The sequence below is a fragment of the Scyliorhinus torazame genome, chromosome 8 (genome assembly GCF_047496885.1).
Source record: "Scyliorhinus torazame isolate Kashiwa2021f chromosome 8, sScyTor2.1, whole genome shotgun sequence".
NCBI classification, from domain to species: domain Eukaryota; kingdom Metazoa; phylum Chordata; class Chondrichthyes; order Carcharhiniformes; family Scyliorhinidae; genus Scyliorhinus; species Scyliorhinus torazame.
In genome coordinates, this window is record NC_092714.1 from 190,901,390 (window position 1) to 190,920,099 (window position 18,710).

The following is an 18,710-nucleotide window of genomic DNA, read 5'->3' on the forward strand; positions in this document are numbered from 1 at the left end:
TGGTCGTCATTAGACTTTTAATACCAGATTTTTATTGAATTCAAATTCACTATCTGCAGTGGTGGGATTCGAACCCGGATCCCCAGAGTATTACCCTGAGTTTCTGGTTTACTAGTCCAGTGATAATATCACTAAGCCACCGCCTCCCCCGTGCCGGGTGTCCTTGAAGAACTATGTACTTTCAATCAGGAGGTTCCGCCAAGCAGTTCTCTTCTGAGAAAGGGTCTCCCAGGCGTTGACGTCAATGTTGCATTTCTTGAGGTAAGACATCAGGTGTCTTTGAAGTGCTTTCTTTTTCCTTTTCTTGTTCGGAAGCCTTCCTTGAGCTGGATGAAGAATCTTTGCTTTGGCAGTCGGGACTCTGACATCCCAAGCACATGGCCTGCCCAGCCGAATTGATTTTGGATGATCATGGTCTCGATGCTGATGCTCCTGGCTCCTTAGAGCTCACTGACATTAGTACGCCTATCCTCCCAGTAGATGCAGAGAATCCATCTCAGACACTGAGGATGGTACCTTTCAGGGGCCTTGATGTGGTGTCCAAATGTAGTCCAAGTTTCTGAGCTATATAGAAGAGTTCAAAGGATGACTACCTTGTACACGAGGATCTTGGTGTCAGCATGAATATAGTGGTCACCTTAGGTGTCCAAAGGAGGCACTCGCAGATTGGATACAAATTTGGATCTCTGCATCAATGTCAACCTTAGAGGAGAGCAGACGCCTCAGGTAGGGGAAATGTTCCACATTTGGGAGGGTTTCTCAGTTTATCTTGATGGAGGCAGAGACCGGATCTTGCCCTGGGGTGAGTTGGTAACAGACTCGAGGCTTCTTGAGGTTAAGGTTGAGATCGATTCTTCGATATGCTTTGCAAAGGTGTCAAGCATGGCTTGGAGATTCTCTTCTGAGAGAGTGGAGATGGTGATATCATTTATACATTGAAGTTCCACGGCCGATGTCAGTGTTATTTTCTTCTTGGATTTCAACCGGTCGAGGTTGAGAAGTTTTCCCTCCATCCTGTAGACAATGTCCACTTCACTGGGAGGCTTGTTCTTGACAAGGTGAAGGATGGTGGCGATGAAGATGGACGAAAGGGTGGGGGTGATGACATCTGCTTGACTCCAGTCTTGACCTTGAAGGTCAAGCTTTGACAAAGAGTCATTGGACTCGAAACGTAAGCTCTTTTCTCTCCCTACAGATGCTGCCAGACCGGCTGAGATTTTCCAGCATTTTCTTTTTGGTCTCAGATTCCAGCATCCGCAGTAATTTGCTTTTGACCTTGAAGGTTTCGGTCTTATTTCTGTGGGTGAGGACTGTTGCTAATATCTTGTCAAGAAGGATGTTGATGAATTTCTTGGACAGCCGGCATTTGACAGATCTTCTGTAGCACTTCCCAAGAGCCTTGGTCATATCGATAAAGGCCGCGTAGAGTGATCAATGTTGCTTCTGGCATTTCTCTTGAGGTTGCCGAGCAGTGAAAATCATGTCCGCTATTCCATGGTTTGGTCGGAAGCCACACCAGCTTTCCAGAAGAATTTCTTCAGAGACAGGGAGAAGGCCGCGAGCAAGGATTTGGGCAATGATCCATCCGGTGATGGAGAGCAGGAAGGTTCCTTGTTAGTTCCCACAGACAACTTTATCTCCTTTCTTGAAGATGGTGGCGATGACCGTATCCCTGAGTTTGGCAGGAATCCCTTTTCTGTCCCAGAATTTCAGGAATAGTTGATAGAGATGATGAGTGATCTCTTCCCTTCCAAGTTTGAAAATCTCTGTTGGAATCTCCTGCGGCTTATCCATTCTTCATATGTTTAATGGTGGCTTCAATTTTGTCCATGTTTGGTGGGTTTCCGAGATCATCTTTGATGCGGAGTTGGGGATTTCATAAAACACGTCCTCATCTATGGTTATATCACGGTTTAGGAGCTCTTTGAAGTGTTCTCGCCATCGAAGTTCGATGTTTTCTCTGTCTCTCATGAGGGTTGCATCCTTACCCCGCACCTGTTTGAGGCCCAGGGGGTTGGATCATATATTGCCTCGGTGCTCTGAAGGGGTCCCAGGTGCTGTGCTCGTCAGCGAGGCGTTGCAGCTCCTTAGCTTTCTCAGTCCACCATGGGCTCTTTATTTCCCCGAGTTCTTCTTTGGCTGATTGACAAGCTCTCCTCTTTGCCTTGCTGGTTATGTTGCTTTGATAGGTGCTGGAGAGCTTACCTCTTCTTGTCGTTGAGGTCTTAGATGGTGGGTTCCTTTTTGTCGAACCAGTGTTGGTGTTTCCTGGTCTTGTCGCTGATGGTTCCTTCACAGAGATGATGGCCGTCTTCAGCTCTGTCCAGTTTTCCTCCACTCCATTCGATTGAACACTTTGCAGAAGACATTGTTGGAAGTTCACTCGCATGCCTGGCTTTTGAAGTCGCTCAACATTGATCTTTTTTATGAGCTGTTTCTTCATCATCTGCTGCTTCTTTTGGAGTTTGATGGACTTGGAGGAGTGGATGAACCAGTGGTCTTGATGATGGGGACACCCTTTTCTCTCAGGATCGGACAATGACAAAGTCAATCATTTGATCATGGATGTCTCCAGAAAATCTTTGGTGATGACAAGCCAGTGTTCCATGCATTTGATGAGCAAGAGAACCCTATTGGAGTTGCAATTCCCAACTCCTTCTTTTCCAATGGTTCCTTTCCAGAGTTGGGAGTCCTTTCCAACTGTAGCAATGCAGTCCGTAAAGAGGACGATCTTAGGACCCAGGAGTTTAAGACTCTGGGCAACATTGCTTGAGGTCAACGCAATGTTTAACCCTCTCCACCACAGCAAAGTGGAAATCAAGGAAAGGGCCAAAGTTAAAAACTAATGACGCTGACAAAACAAAAAGCATTGTTGACGTTTGCAGGGTTGGATGGCGGAGGGTGTTGGGCAGTTTATCTGTGAACAGTTTATCTGTGAACAGTTTGGTACAGATTATATTCCTTCTCTGTATGTTTACTGCACTTGCAAAGAGGGAAGGCGTTGGTTAGAATTACATTATGTAAGAACATTCAAATGTAGTTAGCCTATCATTATTTTTATCAATACCTCCAGGTATTTCACCAAATTTCAGCAACACAATGGGTGAGATTTTCCTGCATCCCCGTGCCTGTTTTCCAGCAGCCTAGGCGACTTGGTATTGGCCGCCAATGGGATCTTCTGGGCTAAATCGCTGGCTTTGAAAGCAGACCAAGGCAGGCCAGCAGCACGGTTCAATTCCCGTAACAGCCTCCCCGAACAGGCGCCGGAATGTGGCGTCTAGGGGCTTTTCACAGTAACTTCATTTGAAGCCTACTTGTGACAATAAGCGATTTTCATTTAATTTTCATTTCTGGTCCCGCTGATGTATATGGTGTTTTGGGAGGGAACCCACTGTGGAGGGGATGTCTTTGGCGGAACCTGAAGATCCCGCCGGTGGGAAGGGCCAGAAAATCCCACCGTATTGGGACATTTTAATTGTTTTTTATTTTCCCTCATCCCTCAACACTTTCTGTTGAGGTATTTATGGAATATCCAAAGAGGTTAACAAACATATTTCAAGGGAAGATTTCATACACAAATTGAAGAAACAGCTGGCTAATCATTGAATGTTTCATTTTGAAACTTCTGGTAGTATTGTGAACTGACAAGAATATACAAAATGATGCCACTAATAGTACAGTGAAAAAAGGAAAAGTAAGATCAAGAAAACTCCTTGTGAAACGGCAGCACAATTATTCACATTATCTGGCTTATATCCATCGATTTTGCTACTGTGCTCATACCGTAAAATTGTCCCTTCACCCAGCTAAACAGTTGCAACAAATCTCAATTATTAATGGTAATGACAACGCCAACAACTGCACCATCATAACATCAAGGCAAAACTGAAAACAAATGTCAAACAAAAGAGAGATGTAAGCCTTTGTCACAGAGGTGGGGGTTAAAGAAAGCCGTTAAGGGAGGAGTTAAGAGTGGGTGAGGTCGAAGGGAATTCTAAAGATCAGATGGTTGATCGACACTGTTATTAGGTTGTAAGATGAAATGTTCTTTCCCCCTCCCAAGATGATTTTCAAAGTCTCATTGTGGCAGCTCATACTTACTGTGCCTAAGAAAGCAACAGACCAAAACCGTGCCTGCCCACATCTCATGGAGATGAGTGTACTGTGGCATTCGGAGACTGACTTTTACCTCGATTGCAAAGTCAGGAAATGGCATGACCCATGGTTCCTGACTGAGGGGAAGATCTGGCTCACTGAATTTGGGAGCTTCTTGTTAGAGGTCAGGGTAAGGGTCCAGAATATTAAGATTAAAGAGGTAATCAATGGTAGAGAAAAGGAGCCTGAGGTTATCGAAGAAATCCTAGAGAACTGGCTCAGTTTGGAAGGAGAGGGTCAGGCCTGGTAGATTGTGATGTGGTAAAGCCAGACATTGGCTATCAGCTTGAAAGAAAATCATTTTATGCTCCAAATGTAGGAAGATTTTCTGTGAAATTTTCAAACTTACAGGGAAACAAAAATACACTTTGAAATGCACTTAAAAAATATACTTAGCTGTTGTGTTTTGTTTTCAATGGGGTCCCAAAATACAAATGAAAGACATGTCTGTACAAACATAGATCTACAAAAAAAAAAAAAATCGCTAATTTTTTCTTTCAATCTTCCATCCTGCTACTTATTTTTCTTTCAACAGAAAAATTGAGCAAAAATAACAACACTTACAACGCCCAGCACAAATAGTTCCGCAATGGATTCATTCGGAAGGATTGCGAATACTTCAGCTGCAGCAAACACATCAGCTGTGAGTTTTCCTGGAACAAGCCTCACAATCGGTTGCTTCGAAGCACTCATAACAATTTTCATCAGCAGGTTGGGATACTGCTTTGCAACCTGGAAGAAGCCAATTGACATTGATAAATGCAATATTTATTTGTTCAGCATCTCAAAATAAAGTGTAAAAGAGCAAGTTAATATGCTTGCTTCCTTCGTGAAAGTTATTCAGACAGTTCGAGTTTTATATGTCTGCGCATTGATGTTACAACATTACACCTTTGTGCAAAAAGACATATCTGTATGTCTAAAATAATGGATTATTAATATTAGGCTATTTCTTCTGCTTTAATTGACTCATAAAAGGCACGATGGATGGCAGCAGTTGAATTCGGATTGATTGCTGTTAAGCATAAGACTTGGGGCAGCACGGTAGCATTGTGGATAGCACAATTGCTTCACAGCTCCAGGGTCCCAGGTTTGATTCCCGGCTTGGGTCACTGTCTGTGCGGAGTCTGCACATTCTCCCCGTGTGTGCGTGGGTTTCCTCCGGGTGCTCTGGTTTCCTCCCACAGTCCAAAGATGTGCGGGTTAGGTGGATTGGCCATGCTAAATTGCCCATAGTGTCCAAAAATTGCCCTTAGTGTTGGGTGGGGTTACTGGGTTATGGGGATAGGGTGGAGGTGTTGACCTTTATGTAGGGTGCTCTTTCCAAGAGCCAGTGCAGACTCGATGGGCCGAATCGCCTCCTTCTGCACTGTAAATTCTATGATAATCTATGATACCTTAGGAGAAGTAAATCAGGTCTGAGACACAACCATTCATAAAAAAGGCAATAAGACAATTTCTGCATTTAACCTTGCTCAGGACAAAAAAGAAATTGAAATTCAGATAGGGCGGAATTTTCTCTCATCTTGACAATAGGCTGGTGAGTTGCTTCATAGATTAATGCTTTGCAGGTTTGAAATTGTTGAAACAGAAATGTAGATTTGTTTGGGTGAAAGGGTTAAAAATACATTGAAATCTTTACAAATTGTGAATAGGCTCAAAGCCAAGTTGATAAATAACATTCTGACACTACAGAACAATTATACGCTTGGCAAAGTTAAGACTCTATTGTATTCTGTGGCGATGGAGATTTTGTTTATAGCGACTGCATTTCAGGTCATTGCTTTTTTTACATTTGGGGTGTAAATTTGAGGGATGTCATTGTATGTCAAAACCCCTCCAACTCTTTGCCTGTCTTTCCTGAGCAGTGACATCCCTCAAATTTACACCCCAAATGTAAAAAAAGCAATGTCCTGAAATGCAGTCGCTATAAACAAAATCTCCATTGCCACAGAATACAATATTCATTTCCATTACAAGGTATGTTCGTTGTTGGCTATTTCACCCTTCCCAAAATTTCATGGGAATGTAACCTGAGATTGTTTTTTTTAATTACAAAAAATTTGTTTTTTTTATACAGTACCCAATTCTTTTTTTTTCCCAATTTAGCATGGCCATTCCACCTACCCTGCACATCTTTGGGTTGTGGGGATGGGATCCACACAGACATGGAGAGAATGTGCAAACTCCACATGGACAGTGACCCAGGCCCGGGTCCTGAGCACTGTGAGGCAGCAGTGCTAGCCACTGCGCCGCCCCGTAACCTGTGACTTTAATGGAAATCTCAAAAGCATTCCAAAGTGTAATAGAATCTTGTCAGTCTACAGCACAGAAAAGGCCGTTTAGCCCCTCGTGTCTGCGTTGGTCAAAAACAACCACCCAACTATTTTAATCCCATTTCCAGGACTTGACCCATAGCCTTGTACGACTTGGCATCATTGTAAGTGCACATCTAAATCATTGTTAAATGTTATGAGGGTCTCTGCCTCCACCATCCTTTCAGGCAGCGAATTCCAAATTACCATCACCCTCTGGGTGAAAATGATTTTCCTCACATCCCCTCTAAATCTCTTGCCCCTTGCCTCAAATCTACACCGCCTGGTCATTGATCCCTCCACTAATGGAAAGGTTTCTTCCTGTCTACTACCCATGCCCCTTATAATTTTATACATCTCTGCTCAGAGGAAAACAACTTCAGTCAATCCAATCTCTCTCCATAACTAAAACTCTCCAGCCCAGGCAGCATCCTGGTAAATCTCAGCTGCACTCTTTCCAGTGCTACCACATCCCTCCTATAATGTGGATTCCAGAACTGCACACACTACTCTAGCTGTAATCTAATCAACGTTTGTACAGTTCCAGCATAACATCCATAGAACATAAAACAGTACACCCTGCTCCTAAACTCTATGCGTCCGCGATTAAGTGCAAGTATACCATATGCCTTCTTACCCACTTTATCCACCTGCCCTACTACCTTAAGAGACCGGTGTACACGCACACCAAGTGTGTCACATACAATGAAGTACAATCACTGCTGTTAAGTAGATGGACAAGGCAGCTTCCAACAGTGCCAAATTTTGGGTGACTAACTGGAAGTGCATGTTAGCTAATTGCTGGCACCCACAGTGAAGGATGGCCACACTTTTGATGAAGTTGCCTTATTAATACAAGACCGGTGAGCTATGGATTGTTAAATGAGCATGCCACTGGATTGAGGCCTCCCAATATTGGGTTTCTCCAGACCTTAAGAGAGGAAAGTATGAGGGATAGGGGGAGGGGTGTTCAAGACCATGGAGGGTGGAGGTCCTGGGGAGTCAGTAACCCAGATTATTTCTTTGGGGCCTCGACGAGAACCCCTTTTCTTCCACATCACACAATTGCATTTTCAAAGTTACCTTGGACTGGGCGTTTTGGACTCCATTGCCAGTGGTGCTGGACATAGTGTGCACGATGCAAGCATTGGCCAGCTCAAACAGAAAATGGTCATCAGCTTCCTGGTAAAGCTGTTAACATCATTTTGATGCCATTATAGCTCCAGGTAATAGAATTGGCCGCTCAAGTTTCCACAAGTAGCAGTGGCCAGTTAATGTACCTCTGGTGGCAATAGCGGAGGTTACCAGGAGGACTCTCTGCTCTTTGAATGAAGTTCCATAATGGACACTTCAGCCATTGTGATGGGCAGCAGTCTCGTCCGAATGATTGTACCACCATTCATGCAACATCCTCCCAAAATTCTATATGCGCTTCAATTTTGATTGGTGTTTCATCCCACAATCATCTAACTCATGGACAAGACTGGTACAAACTGATTCAAGCTCCTACTATGCTTTCTATTCTACAAATTGTTGGTTTTTAATGTTCATCTATAATAACATCTCCAGTGCTATGGCCAGGTAAGAAGTGTTAGAATGTCTCCCCTCTCTTTCTCCTTTTGGTTGACCGGTGGTTTAAAATAACTTTCTTGCCAATTTAACGAATATTTAACAAACAGTCATGACTGTAAAAGACGCAAGGGGCGGGATTCTCCGACCCCACGTCGTGTCGGAGAATCGTCGGGGGCTGGCATAAATCCCGCCCCCGCCGAATTCTCCGAAGGGTGAAAAGTCGGCGGGGCATCAATCGCGTCGCTCGCCTCGGAGAATGACAGGGGCGGGCGGGAGACAATGGACTCCGGGGTTACCCATATTCTCCCGGCCGGATGGGCCGAAGTAAATCAAAACACCTTTTTTGTTTTTTTTAAATATGTTTTATTGAAATTTTTTTCCCAAACAACAATTTTTCCCCTCTTACAAAGCAAACGCAACAATAACAATACAGAAATTTTTAACAATACACAAGTAACAAAACCCCTTTATCTTTGACCTAAACTAAACCCCCCCCCCCCCCCCCCCCCCCCCCCCCTTCCCCCTGGGTTGCTGCTGCTGGTCATCTGTCTTCCCTCTAACGTTCCCCTAGGTAGTCGAGAAATGGCTGCCACCGCCTGGTGAACCCTTGAGCCGATCCTCTCAGGGCAAACTTTATCTGCTCCAGTTTAATGAACCCCGCCATATAATTTACCCAGGCCTCCAGTCCGGGGGGTTTCGCCTCCTTCCACATGAGTAGGATCCTGCGCCGGGCTACTAGGGACGCAAAGGCCACAACGTCGGCCTCTTTCGCCTCCTGCACTCCCGGCTCTTCCGCAACTCCAAATAGAGCTAACCCCCAGCCTGGTTTGACCCGGGCCTTCACCACCCGCGAAATCACTCCCGTCACTCCCTTCCAATACCCTTCCAATGCCGGGCACGCCCAAAACATATGTGCGTGGTTTGCCGAGCTCCCGCCACACCTCCCACATTTGTCCTCCACTCCAAAGAACCTGCTCAATCTTGCTCCCGTTATGTGTGCTCTATGTAGCACCTTAAATTGAATCAGGCTAAGCCTGGCGCATGAGGAAGAGGAATTTACCCTGCTTAGGGCATCACACCACATACCCTCCTCTATCTCCTCCCCTAGTTCTTCTTCCCACTTTCCTTTTAGTTCGCCCACCGACTCCTCCCCCTCTTCCCTCATCTCTCGGTAAATCTCTGACACCTTGCCCTCTCCGACCCACACCTTGCCCTCTCCGACCCACACCCCTGAAAGCACCCTGTCCTGTATCCCCTGTGTCGGGAGCAACGGAAATTCCCTCACCTGTTGTCTAGTAAACGCCCTCACCTGCATATATCTCAAGAAATTTCCCCGGGGCAACTTATACTTTTCCTCCAATGCTCCCAAGCTCGCAAAAGTCCCATCAATAAATAAATCTCCCACCCTCCTAATTCCCAACTGGTACCAGCTCTGAAATCCTCCATCCATTCTTCCTGGGGCGAACCTATGGTTGTTCCTGATTGGGGACCCCACCAGGGCTCCCCGCACCCCTCTCTGTCGCCTCCACTGTCCCCAGATATTCAATGTTGCCACCGCCACCGGGTTCGTGGTAAACTTTTTAGGTGAGATCGGTAGCGGCGCCGTCACCAGCGCCTCTAAACTCGTCCCTTTACAGGACTTTCTCTCCAGTCTTTCCCACGCCGCTCCCTCACCCTCCATCATCCATTTACGTATCATTGCCACATTGGCGGCCCAATAGTAATCGCCCAAGTTCGGTAGTGCCAATCCTCCTCTGTCCCTACTACGCTGAAGGAACCCCCTCCTTACTCTCGGAACTTTCCCTGCCCACACGAAGCTCGTGATGCTCCTGTCTATTTTATTAAAAAAGGTCTTGGTGATTAGTATAGGGAGACATTGAAATACAAATAAGAACCTCGGGAGGACCATCATCTTAATTGCTTGCACCCTGCCCGCCAGCGATAGAGGCTGCATGTCCCACCTCTTGAAGTCCTCCTCCATTTGTTCTACCAACCGTGTCAGATTAAGTCTGTGCAAGGTTCCCCAGCTCCTAGCGATCTGAATCCCCAGGTATCGGAAGTTTCTTTCCACTTTCCTTAGAGGCAAGCCTTCTATCTCTCTACTCTGGTCCCCTGGATGTATCACAAATAATTCACTCTTCCCCATGTTTAGCCTATACCCCGAGAAATCCCCGAACGCCCTCAAAATTCGCATAACCTCTATCATCCCCCCCGCTGGGTCCGACACGTATAACAATAGGTCATCCGCGTATAACGAGACTCGGTGTTCTTCTCCCCCTCTAATCACCCCTCTCCATTTCCTGGAGTCTCTCAACGCCATGGCCAGATGTTCAATTGCCAACGCGAACAACAATGGAGACAGCGGGCATCCCTGTCTTGTTCCCCTATGTAGTCGGAAATACTCCGATCTATGTCGACCTGTAACTACGCTTGCCGTTGGAGCCCCATAAAGAAGTCTAACCCAGCTAATAAACCCGTTCCCAAACCCAAACCTCCTTAACACTTCCCATAAATACTCCCACTCCACCCTATCAAATGCCTTCTCTGCGTCCATTGCCGCCACTATCTCTGCCTCCCCCCTCCACTGGGGGAATCATTATCACCCCTAATAGTCGTCGCACGTTAACATTCAGTTGTCTCCCTTTTACGAACCCTGTCTGGTCTTCGTGCACCACCCCCGGGACACAGTCCTCTATCCTCAATGCCAACAATTTGGCGTCCACGTTCAATAATGAAATGGGTCTATAGGACCCGCACTGCAACGGATCTTTATCCCTCTTCAAAATTAACGATATTGTCGCCTCCGACATCGTCGGGGGTAGAGTCCCCCCTTTCCTGGCCTCATTGAACGTCCTCACCATCAACGGGGCCAACAAGTCCACATATTTTCTGTAATACTCCACCGGGAACCCGTCTGGTCCTGGGGCCTTCCCTGCTTGCATGCTTCCCAGTCCCTTAATAACCTCGTCCACCCCAATCGGCACCCCCAGGCCTACCACCCCACGCTCCTCCACTTTCAGGAACCTCAATTGGTCCAGGAACTGCCGCATCCCCTCCTCTCCCTCTGGGGGTTGAGACCTATACAGTTCCTCATAAAAGGTCTTGAACACCTCATTTATCTTTCCTGCCCTTCGCACCGTGTCTCCCCTTTCGTCTCTAATTCCTCCTATCTCCCTTGCTGCTGTCCTCTTTCGCAATTGATGAGCCAACAGGCGACTAGCCTTTTCCCCATATTCATACCTCCTCCCCTGTGCCTTCCTCCACAGTACCTCCGCCTTTCTGGTGGTCAGAAGGTCAAATTCCGTCTGGAGTCGTCTCCTCTCCCTGTACAATTCCTCCTCCGGGGTCTCTGCAAATTCCCTATCCACCCTTAAAATCTCCCCCAGTAATCTTTCCCTTTCCTTGGCCTCTGTTTTCCTTTTGTGGGCCCCAATGGAGATCAGCTCTCCTCTGACCACCGCTTTTAGTGCTTCCCATACCACTCCCACAGGGACCTCGCCATCGTCATTGACCTCCAGGTATCTCTCAATACACCCCCGCACTCTTGCACACACTCCCTCATCCGCCATCAGTCCCACATCTAATCGCCAGAGTGTTCTCTGCTCCCTTTCCTCTCCTAATTCCAGGTCCACCCAATGTGGGGCATGATCCGAAACCGCTATGGCTGAGTACTCAGCTTCTTCCACCCTAGAGATCAACGACCTTCCCAAAACAAAAAAATCTATCCGGGAGTACACTTTATGGACATGGGAGAAGAAGGAAAACTCCCTAGCCCTAGGTCTAAGAAATCGCCATGGATCCACTCCCCCCATTTGGTCCATAAACCCCTTAAGTACCTTGGCCGCTGCCGGCCTTCTTCCGGTCCTTGAGCTGGATCTATCTAGCCCCGGGTCCAGCACCGTATTAAAGTCCCCTCCTAAAATCAAGTTTCCTACCTCCAGGTCCGGTAACGCCCCAGCATCCGTCTCATAAATCCCGCATCGTCCCAGTTTGGGGCATACACATTAACCAACACGACCTCCATTCCCTCCAGACTGCCACTCACCATTACATATCTACCTCCGCTATCTGCTACGATGTTCTTTGCTTCAAATGCTACCCGTTTCCCCACCAAAATGGCCACCCCTCTACAAAACACCTTTTTAACGGCGTCAACCAGTGCTTATGGTTGACGCCGTCCAGCGTGGAAGTAGGTCATGGCCTGGGTGGTGGCCGCAGGAGAGGTGATGGCATGGCCGCAGTCTGTGTGTGGGGGGAAGAGGTGTGTTTGGGTGTGTGCGCGGCGGGGTGGGGTGGGCTTCGGGGGAGTGCCGGGCACGGGGGGGGGGGGGATGAGTGCTGGGGACGGGGGAGATGAGTGCTGGGGAGGGGGGAGATGAGTGCTGGGGACGGGGGAGATGAGTGCTAGGGACGGGGGAGATGAGTGCTGGGGACGGGGGGGTGAGCGCCGGGGACGGGGACGCGGGGGGGTGAGTGCCGGGGGAGGGGGGGAAGGGGGTGAGTGCCGGGGAGGGGGGGGAAGGGGGTGAGTGCCGGGGGGAGGAGGTGGGTGAGTGCCGGGGGGGGAGGGGTGAGTGAGTGCCGGGGAGGTGGGGATGAGTGCCGGGGAGGTGGGGTGAGTGCCGGGGAGGTGGGGTGAGTGCCGGGGAGGGGGGGTGAGTGCCGGGGAGGGGGGGGTGAGTGCCGGGGAGGGGGGGGTGAGTGCCGGGGGGGGGGGGGTGAGTGCCGGGGAGGGGGGGTGAGTGCCGGGGAGGGGGGGGTGAGTGCCGGGGAGGGGGGGTGAGTGCCGGGGAGGGGGGGTGAGTGCCGGGGAGGGGGGGTGAGTGCCGGGGAGGGGGGGTGAGTGCCGGGGAGGGGGGGTGAGTGCCGGGGAGGGGGGGTGAGTGCCGGGGAGGGGGGGTGAGTGCCGGGGAGGGGGGGTGAGTGCCGGGGAGGGGGGGGTGAGTGCCGGGGAGGGGGGGTGAGTGCCGGGGAGGGGGGGTGAGTGCCGGGGAGGGGGGGTGAGTGCCGGGGAGGGGGGGTGAGTGCCGGGGAGGGGGGGGTGAGTGCCGGGGAGGGGGGGGGGGAAAAGAGTGCCGGGAAGGGGGGGGGGTGAGTGCCGGGGAGGGGGGGGGGTGAGTGCCGGGGAGGGGGGGTGGGTGGGGGGGGGGTGAGTGCCGGGAGGGGGGGTGAGTGCCGGGGGGGGGGGGGTGAGTGCCGGGGGGGGTGAGTGCCGGGGGGGGTGAGTGCCGGGGGGGGGGGGGGTGAGTGCCGGGGGGGGGGGGGTGAGTGCCGGGGGGGGAGAGTGCCGGGGGGGGGGGGGGGGATGAGTGCCGGGGAGGTGGGATGAGTGCCGGGGAGGGGGGGGGGGGGGGGGTGAGTGCCGGGGGGGAGGGGGTGCCAGGTACTGGGGAGATGAGTGCCGGGGAGGTGGGGATGAGTGCCGGGGAGGTGGGGATGAGTGCCGGGGAGGGGGGGTGAGCGCCGGGGAGGGGGGGTGAGCGCCGGGGAGGGGGGGTGAGCGCCGGGGAGGGGGGGTGAGCGCCGGGGAGGGGGGGTGAGCGCCGGGGAGGGGGGGTGAGCGCCGGGGAGGGGGGGTGAGTGCCGGGGAGGGGGGGTGAGTGCCGGGGAGGGGGGGGTGAGTGCCGGGGAGGGGGGGTGAGTGCCGGGGAGGGGGGGTGAGTGCCGGGGAGGGGGGTGAGTGCCGGGGAGGGGGGGTGAGTGCCGGGGAGGGGGGGGTGAGTGCCGGGGAGGGGGGGGGGGGGTAAGTGCCGGGGGGGAGGGGGTGCCAGGTACTGGGGAGATGAGTGCCGGGGTGGTGGGGATGAGTGCCGGGGAGGGGGGGGTGAGTGCCGGGGAGGGGGGGGTGAGTGCCGGGAAGGGGGGGGGGGGTAAGTGCCGGGGAGGGGGGGGGGGTAAGTGCCGGGGGGGAGGGGGTGCCAGGTACTGGGGAGATGAGTGCCGGGGTGGTGGGGATGAGTGCCGGGGAGGTGGGGTGAGCGCCGGGGAGGGGGGGGTGAGTGCCGGGGAGGGGGGGGGGAGTGCCGGGGAGGGGGGGTGAGTGCCGGGGAGGGGGGGTGAGTGCCTGGGAGGGGGGGGGGGGGGGGAGTGCCGGGGAGGGGGGGGGGAAAGAGTGCCGGGGAGGGGGGGGGGGTGAGTGCCGGGGAGGGGGGGGGGGTGAGTGCCGGGGAGGGGGGGTGTGAGTGCCGGGGAGGGGGGGGGGTGAGTGCCGGGGAGGGGGGGTGGGTGGGGGGGGGGGGGGTGAGTGCCGGGAGGGGGGGTGAGTGCCGGGGGGGGGGGGTGAGTGCCGGGGGGGGGGGGGGGTGAGTGCCGGGGGGGGGGGGGGTGAGTGCCGGGGGGGGGGGGGGGGGGGAGTGCCGGGGGGGGGGGGGGGATGAGTGCCGGGGAGGTGGGATGAGTGCCGGGGAGGGGGGGGGGGGGTGAGTGCCGGGGGGGAGGGGGTGCCAGGTACTGGGGAGATGAGTGCCGGGGAGGTGGGGATGAGTGCCGGGGAGGTGGGGTGAGCGCCGGGGAGGTGGGGTGAGCGCCGGGGAGGGGGGGTGAGCGCCGGGGAGGGGGGGTGAGCGCCGGGGAGGGGGGGTGAGCGCCGGGGAGCGGGGGTGAGTGCCGGGGAGCGGGGGTGAGTGCCGGGGAGGGGGGGTGAGTGCCGGGGAGGGGGGGTGAGTGCCGGGGAGGGGGGGTGAGTGCCGGGGAGGGGGGGTGAGTGCCGGGGAGGGGGGGTGAGTGCCGGGGAGGGGGGGTGAGTGCCGGGGAGGGGGGGTGAGTGCCGGGGAGGGGGGGTGAGTGCCGGGGAGGGGGGGTGAGTGCCGGGGAGGGGGGGTGAGTGCCGGGGAGGGGGGGGTGAGTGCCGGGGAGGGGGGGGTGAGTGCCGGGGAGGGGGGGGGGGGTAAGTGCCGGGGGGGAGGGGGTGCCAGGTACTGGGGAGATGAGTGCCGGGGAGGTGGGGATGAGGGCCGGGGAGGTGGGGATGAGTGCCGGGGAGGTGGGGTGAGCGCCGGGGAGGTGGGGTGAGCGCCGGGGAGGGGGGGTGAGTGCCGGGGAGGGGGGGTGAGTGCCGGGGAGGGGGGGTGAGTGCCGGGGAGGGGGGGGTGAGTGCCGGGGAGGGGGGGTGAGTGCCGGGGAGGGGGGGTGAGTGCCGGGGAGGGGGGGTGAGTGCCGTGGAGGGGGGGTGAGTGCCGGGGAGGGGGGGTGAGTGCCGGGGAGGGGGGGTGAGTGCCGGGGAGGGGGGGTGAGTGCCGGGGAGGGGGGGTGAGTGCCGGGGAGGGGGGGTGAGTGCCGGGGAGGGGGGGTGAGTGCCGGGGAGGGGGGGTGAGTGCCGGGGAGGGGGGGTGAGTGCCGGGGAGGGGGGTGAGTGCCGGGGAGGGGGGTGAGTGCCGGGGAGGGGGGGTGAGTGCCGGGGAGGGGGGGTGAGTGCCGGGGAGGGGGGGTGAGTGCCGGGGAGGGGGGGTGAGTGCCGGGGAGGGGGGGTGAGTGCCGGGGAGGGGGGGTGAGTGCCGGGGAGGGGGGGTGAGTGCCGGGGAGGGGGGGAAAAGAGTGCCGGGGAGGGGGGGAAAAGAGTGCCGGGGAGGGGGGGAGGAAAGAGTGCCGGGGAGGGGGGGGAAGAGTGCCGGGGAGGGGGGCGGAAGAGTGCCGGGGAGGGGGGGGTGAGTGCCGGGGAGGGGGGGGCGGGTGAGTGCCGGGGAGGGCGGGTGGGGGGGGGGGTGAGTGCCGGGGGGGGGGGGTGAGTGCCGGGGGGGGGGGGTGAGTGCCGGGGGGGGGGGATGAGTGCCGGGGAGGTGGGATGAGTGCCGGGGAGGGGGGGGGGGGGGTGAGTGCCGGGGGGGAGGGGGTGCCAGGTACTGGGGAGATGAGTGCTGGGGGGGGGGGGGGTGGGGGGGTAATTGCCGGGTCGGGTAAGTGCCGGGGACGGGTAAGTGCCGGGGACGGGTAAGTGCCGGGGACGGGTAAGTGCCGGGGACGGGTAAGTGCCGGGGACGGGTAAGTGCCGGGGACGGGTAAGTGCCGGGGACGGGTAAGTGCCGGGGACGGGTAAGTGCCGGGGACGGGTAAGTGCCGGGGACGGGTAAGTGCCGGGGACGGGTAAGTGCCGGGGACGGGGGGGCGGGAGGAGTGCCCGGAAGGGTGGGGGTTGAGTGCCGGCAAGAGTGACGGGGGCGGGGTGAGTGCCGGGGACGGGAGATGCGAGGGCAAGGGAGTTTGTCCGCCTTGCCAGGTGCCATCCTCCCACAGTTGCGCCCATGCAGCCCATTCCACCTGGCTGGGGGGAGGGGGGGGTGCGGGCAATGACATGTCGCCTTCCCCCCCCCCCGCAGGCCGTCATGTATTCTGATCAGCCAGCGATGTTGGCCGCCGTGTCGGCAGCCGCTATTCTCCATGTTGTCCTGGGGGAGGAGGGGGAGAAGCGTGCCAGAGAAGCGGCGCAGGCTGCCGCAGAGGAGCATACCGCAGAGGGGCAGGCGGCAGCCGTCCAGGCTGGAGGGATACCCGCCCGACAGGACGAGGAGGAGGAGAACGTAGTGGAGGAGGGACACGAGGAGGGGGAGGACGACGTTGCGTCGCCACGGCAACGGAGGCACCTGAGGAGGCCCCGTGTGTACCGGCCCCGGCTGTTGTACCAGGACTCCACGGACCGGGAATGCAGAAAACTCCGGATGAGCCAGGAAACCGTGGCACACATCTGCCACACCTGGCACCACGTGGGACTGGGAGGACACCCTCTCCCCGTGTCCGTCAAGATTACGGTGGCCCTGAACTTTTATGCCACAGGATCATTCCAGACGCCAGGTGTGGACCTGTCCGGCATCTTGCAGACATCGATGCATCCGGGCAGTGACAGACGCTCTATATGCCATTGCGGACCGCTACATCCGCTTCCCTGTGGACCGGGACAGCCAGGATGCCCGGGCCGTGGGCTTCTCTGCCGTGGCCGGGTTACCCATAGTCCAGGGCGCGATCGATGGGATGCACGTCACCGAGCGGCCACCTGCCGATAACAGGGCCGTGTTCACCAATAGGAAGGGGACCTATTCCATGAACATCCAGGTGGTCTGCGATCACCGCATGATTATCCTGCACATCTGCGCCCGGTACCCGGGAAGTGTACATGTCTCATACGTGTTGTCGCGGTCTTACATCCCCGGCATGTACGAGGGACGCCACCCCTGGCTGAGGGGCTGGTTGCTGGGCGACAGGGGTTACCCGTTGCGGTCGTGGCTGATGACGCCTATACGGAGGCCAGAGAATGGCGCGGAGAACAGCTACAATGATGCCGATGCAGCGACAATGGGTGTGATAGAGAGGTGCTTTGGCGTCCTCAAAATGCGTTTCAGGGGCCTGGTCCTCTCTGGGGGCGCCCTAAAGTATCCGTCAGAGAGGGTCGGCCGCATCATTGTGGTGTGCTGCGTCCTGCACAACATAGCAGGAAGGTGCTGCAGTGTTCCTGGACCTCCCCTACAGGGGGACCAGGGACGGGCGCCAGCAACTCCTCCTCCCTCAGTGTGCCCAATGGCCCCCAGGCCTCTACATGGATCAGGGGTGCGAACGGATCGGCCACCCGACGCCCCTCCGACACCTGGCGCTGCCAGTCCTGGAGGCCCGTGCTGGTATCGACAAGGGTCTGCAGGTTTGCAGCCATGGAGCTCAGGGAGTTGGCCATCCCTGTATGTGACTGTGCGACGTCGGCTAGCACATGGGCAATGGTGCCGATGCCCTCAGCCATGGCCTGCTGAGACTGGGCCATGGCCTGCTGAGACAGGGCCACGGCGTTGAGCGCCTCTGCCATCTGCCGCTGGCTCATGGCCTCCTGTGAGAGGGCAGCCATGTCCTGGGCCACAGACACCACCTGCACGGAAAGCCCCAGGCTTCGCATACTGCTCCCCATGTCTGACACCGTCGCACCTATTGCCTCCACCGTGGATGCCACCCGTGCGGTGTCGGCCTGGGTGGCACGTATGACCGGCACCACTCCCAGCTCCTGGACGCGGGTGCACTCCTCCACCTGCGACTGCAGTCGCTGCAAGCCGGCCGTCACCCTCTTCGCTCGTCCCAGGTTCGGTGGTTGCATCGGGGCTATGGGTGGGTGTGGTAACTCCAGGAACCCGGGGTCCATCTGGGCTGCAGATGTTCGCTTGCGCCAGGATGCCCTCCGACCTCCCGGCCCCTCTGCTGCTCCTACTTCCACCTGCTGTACCTGTACAGCTGCGTTGTGCACACCAGTGAGTGTACCAGGCGCCTCATCACTAAAGTGCCCAACCGAGGTGAGTGTCTCTGCGGTGGTGGAGGGTGTTGGAGACAGGTGTGGTGTTGTGTGCTGCGCATCGTCCGACTCGGAATCCATGGTACTTTGGGATTGCGGTTCGTCTCCACCCATCCACTCTGTGTCACTGTCCTGTATTTCGGTGTCCTGGGTAGGGGTGCCCTGGCGTAGGGCTGTCCTGGCGTAGGGCTGTCCTGGCGCAGGGCTGTCCTGGCGCAGGGCTGTCCTGGCGCAGGGCTGTCCTGGCGCAGGGCTGTCCTGGCGCAGGGCTGTCCTGGCGCAGGGCTGTCCTGGCGCAGGGCTGTCCTGGCGCAGGGCTGTCCTGGCGCAGGGCTGTCCTGGCGCAGGGCTGTCCTGGCGCAGGGCTGTCCTGGCGCAGGGCTGTCCTGGCGCAGGGCTGTCCTGGCGCAGGG

General features: G+C 55.7%; 1 protein-coding gene across 1 annotated transcript in view; it reads right to left on the bottom strand.

The window, feature by feature from the left end:
- The window catches only part of LOC140428309 (bactericidal permeability-increasing protein-like), a 117,763-nt gene that overhangs the window by 48,717 nt on the left and 50,336 nt on the right, over positions 1-18,710 (bottom strand). The window contains exon 12 of the mRNA XM_072514646.1: positions 4,720-4,887. Coding sequence (XP_072370747.1) covers positions 4,720-4,887 — 168 coding nt within the window. The remainder of the gene's footprint in view (positions 1-4,719; positions 4,888-18,710) is intronic.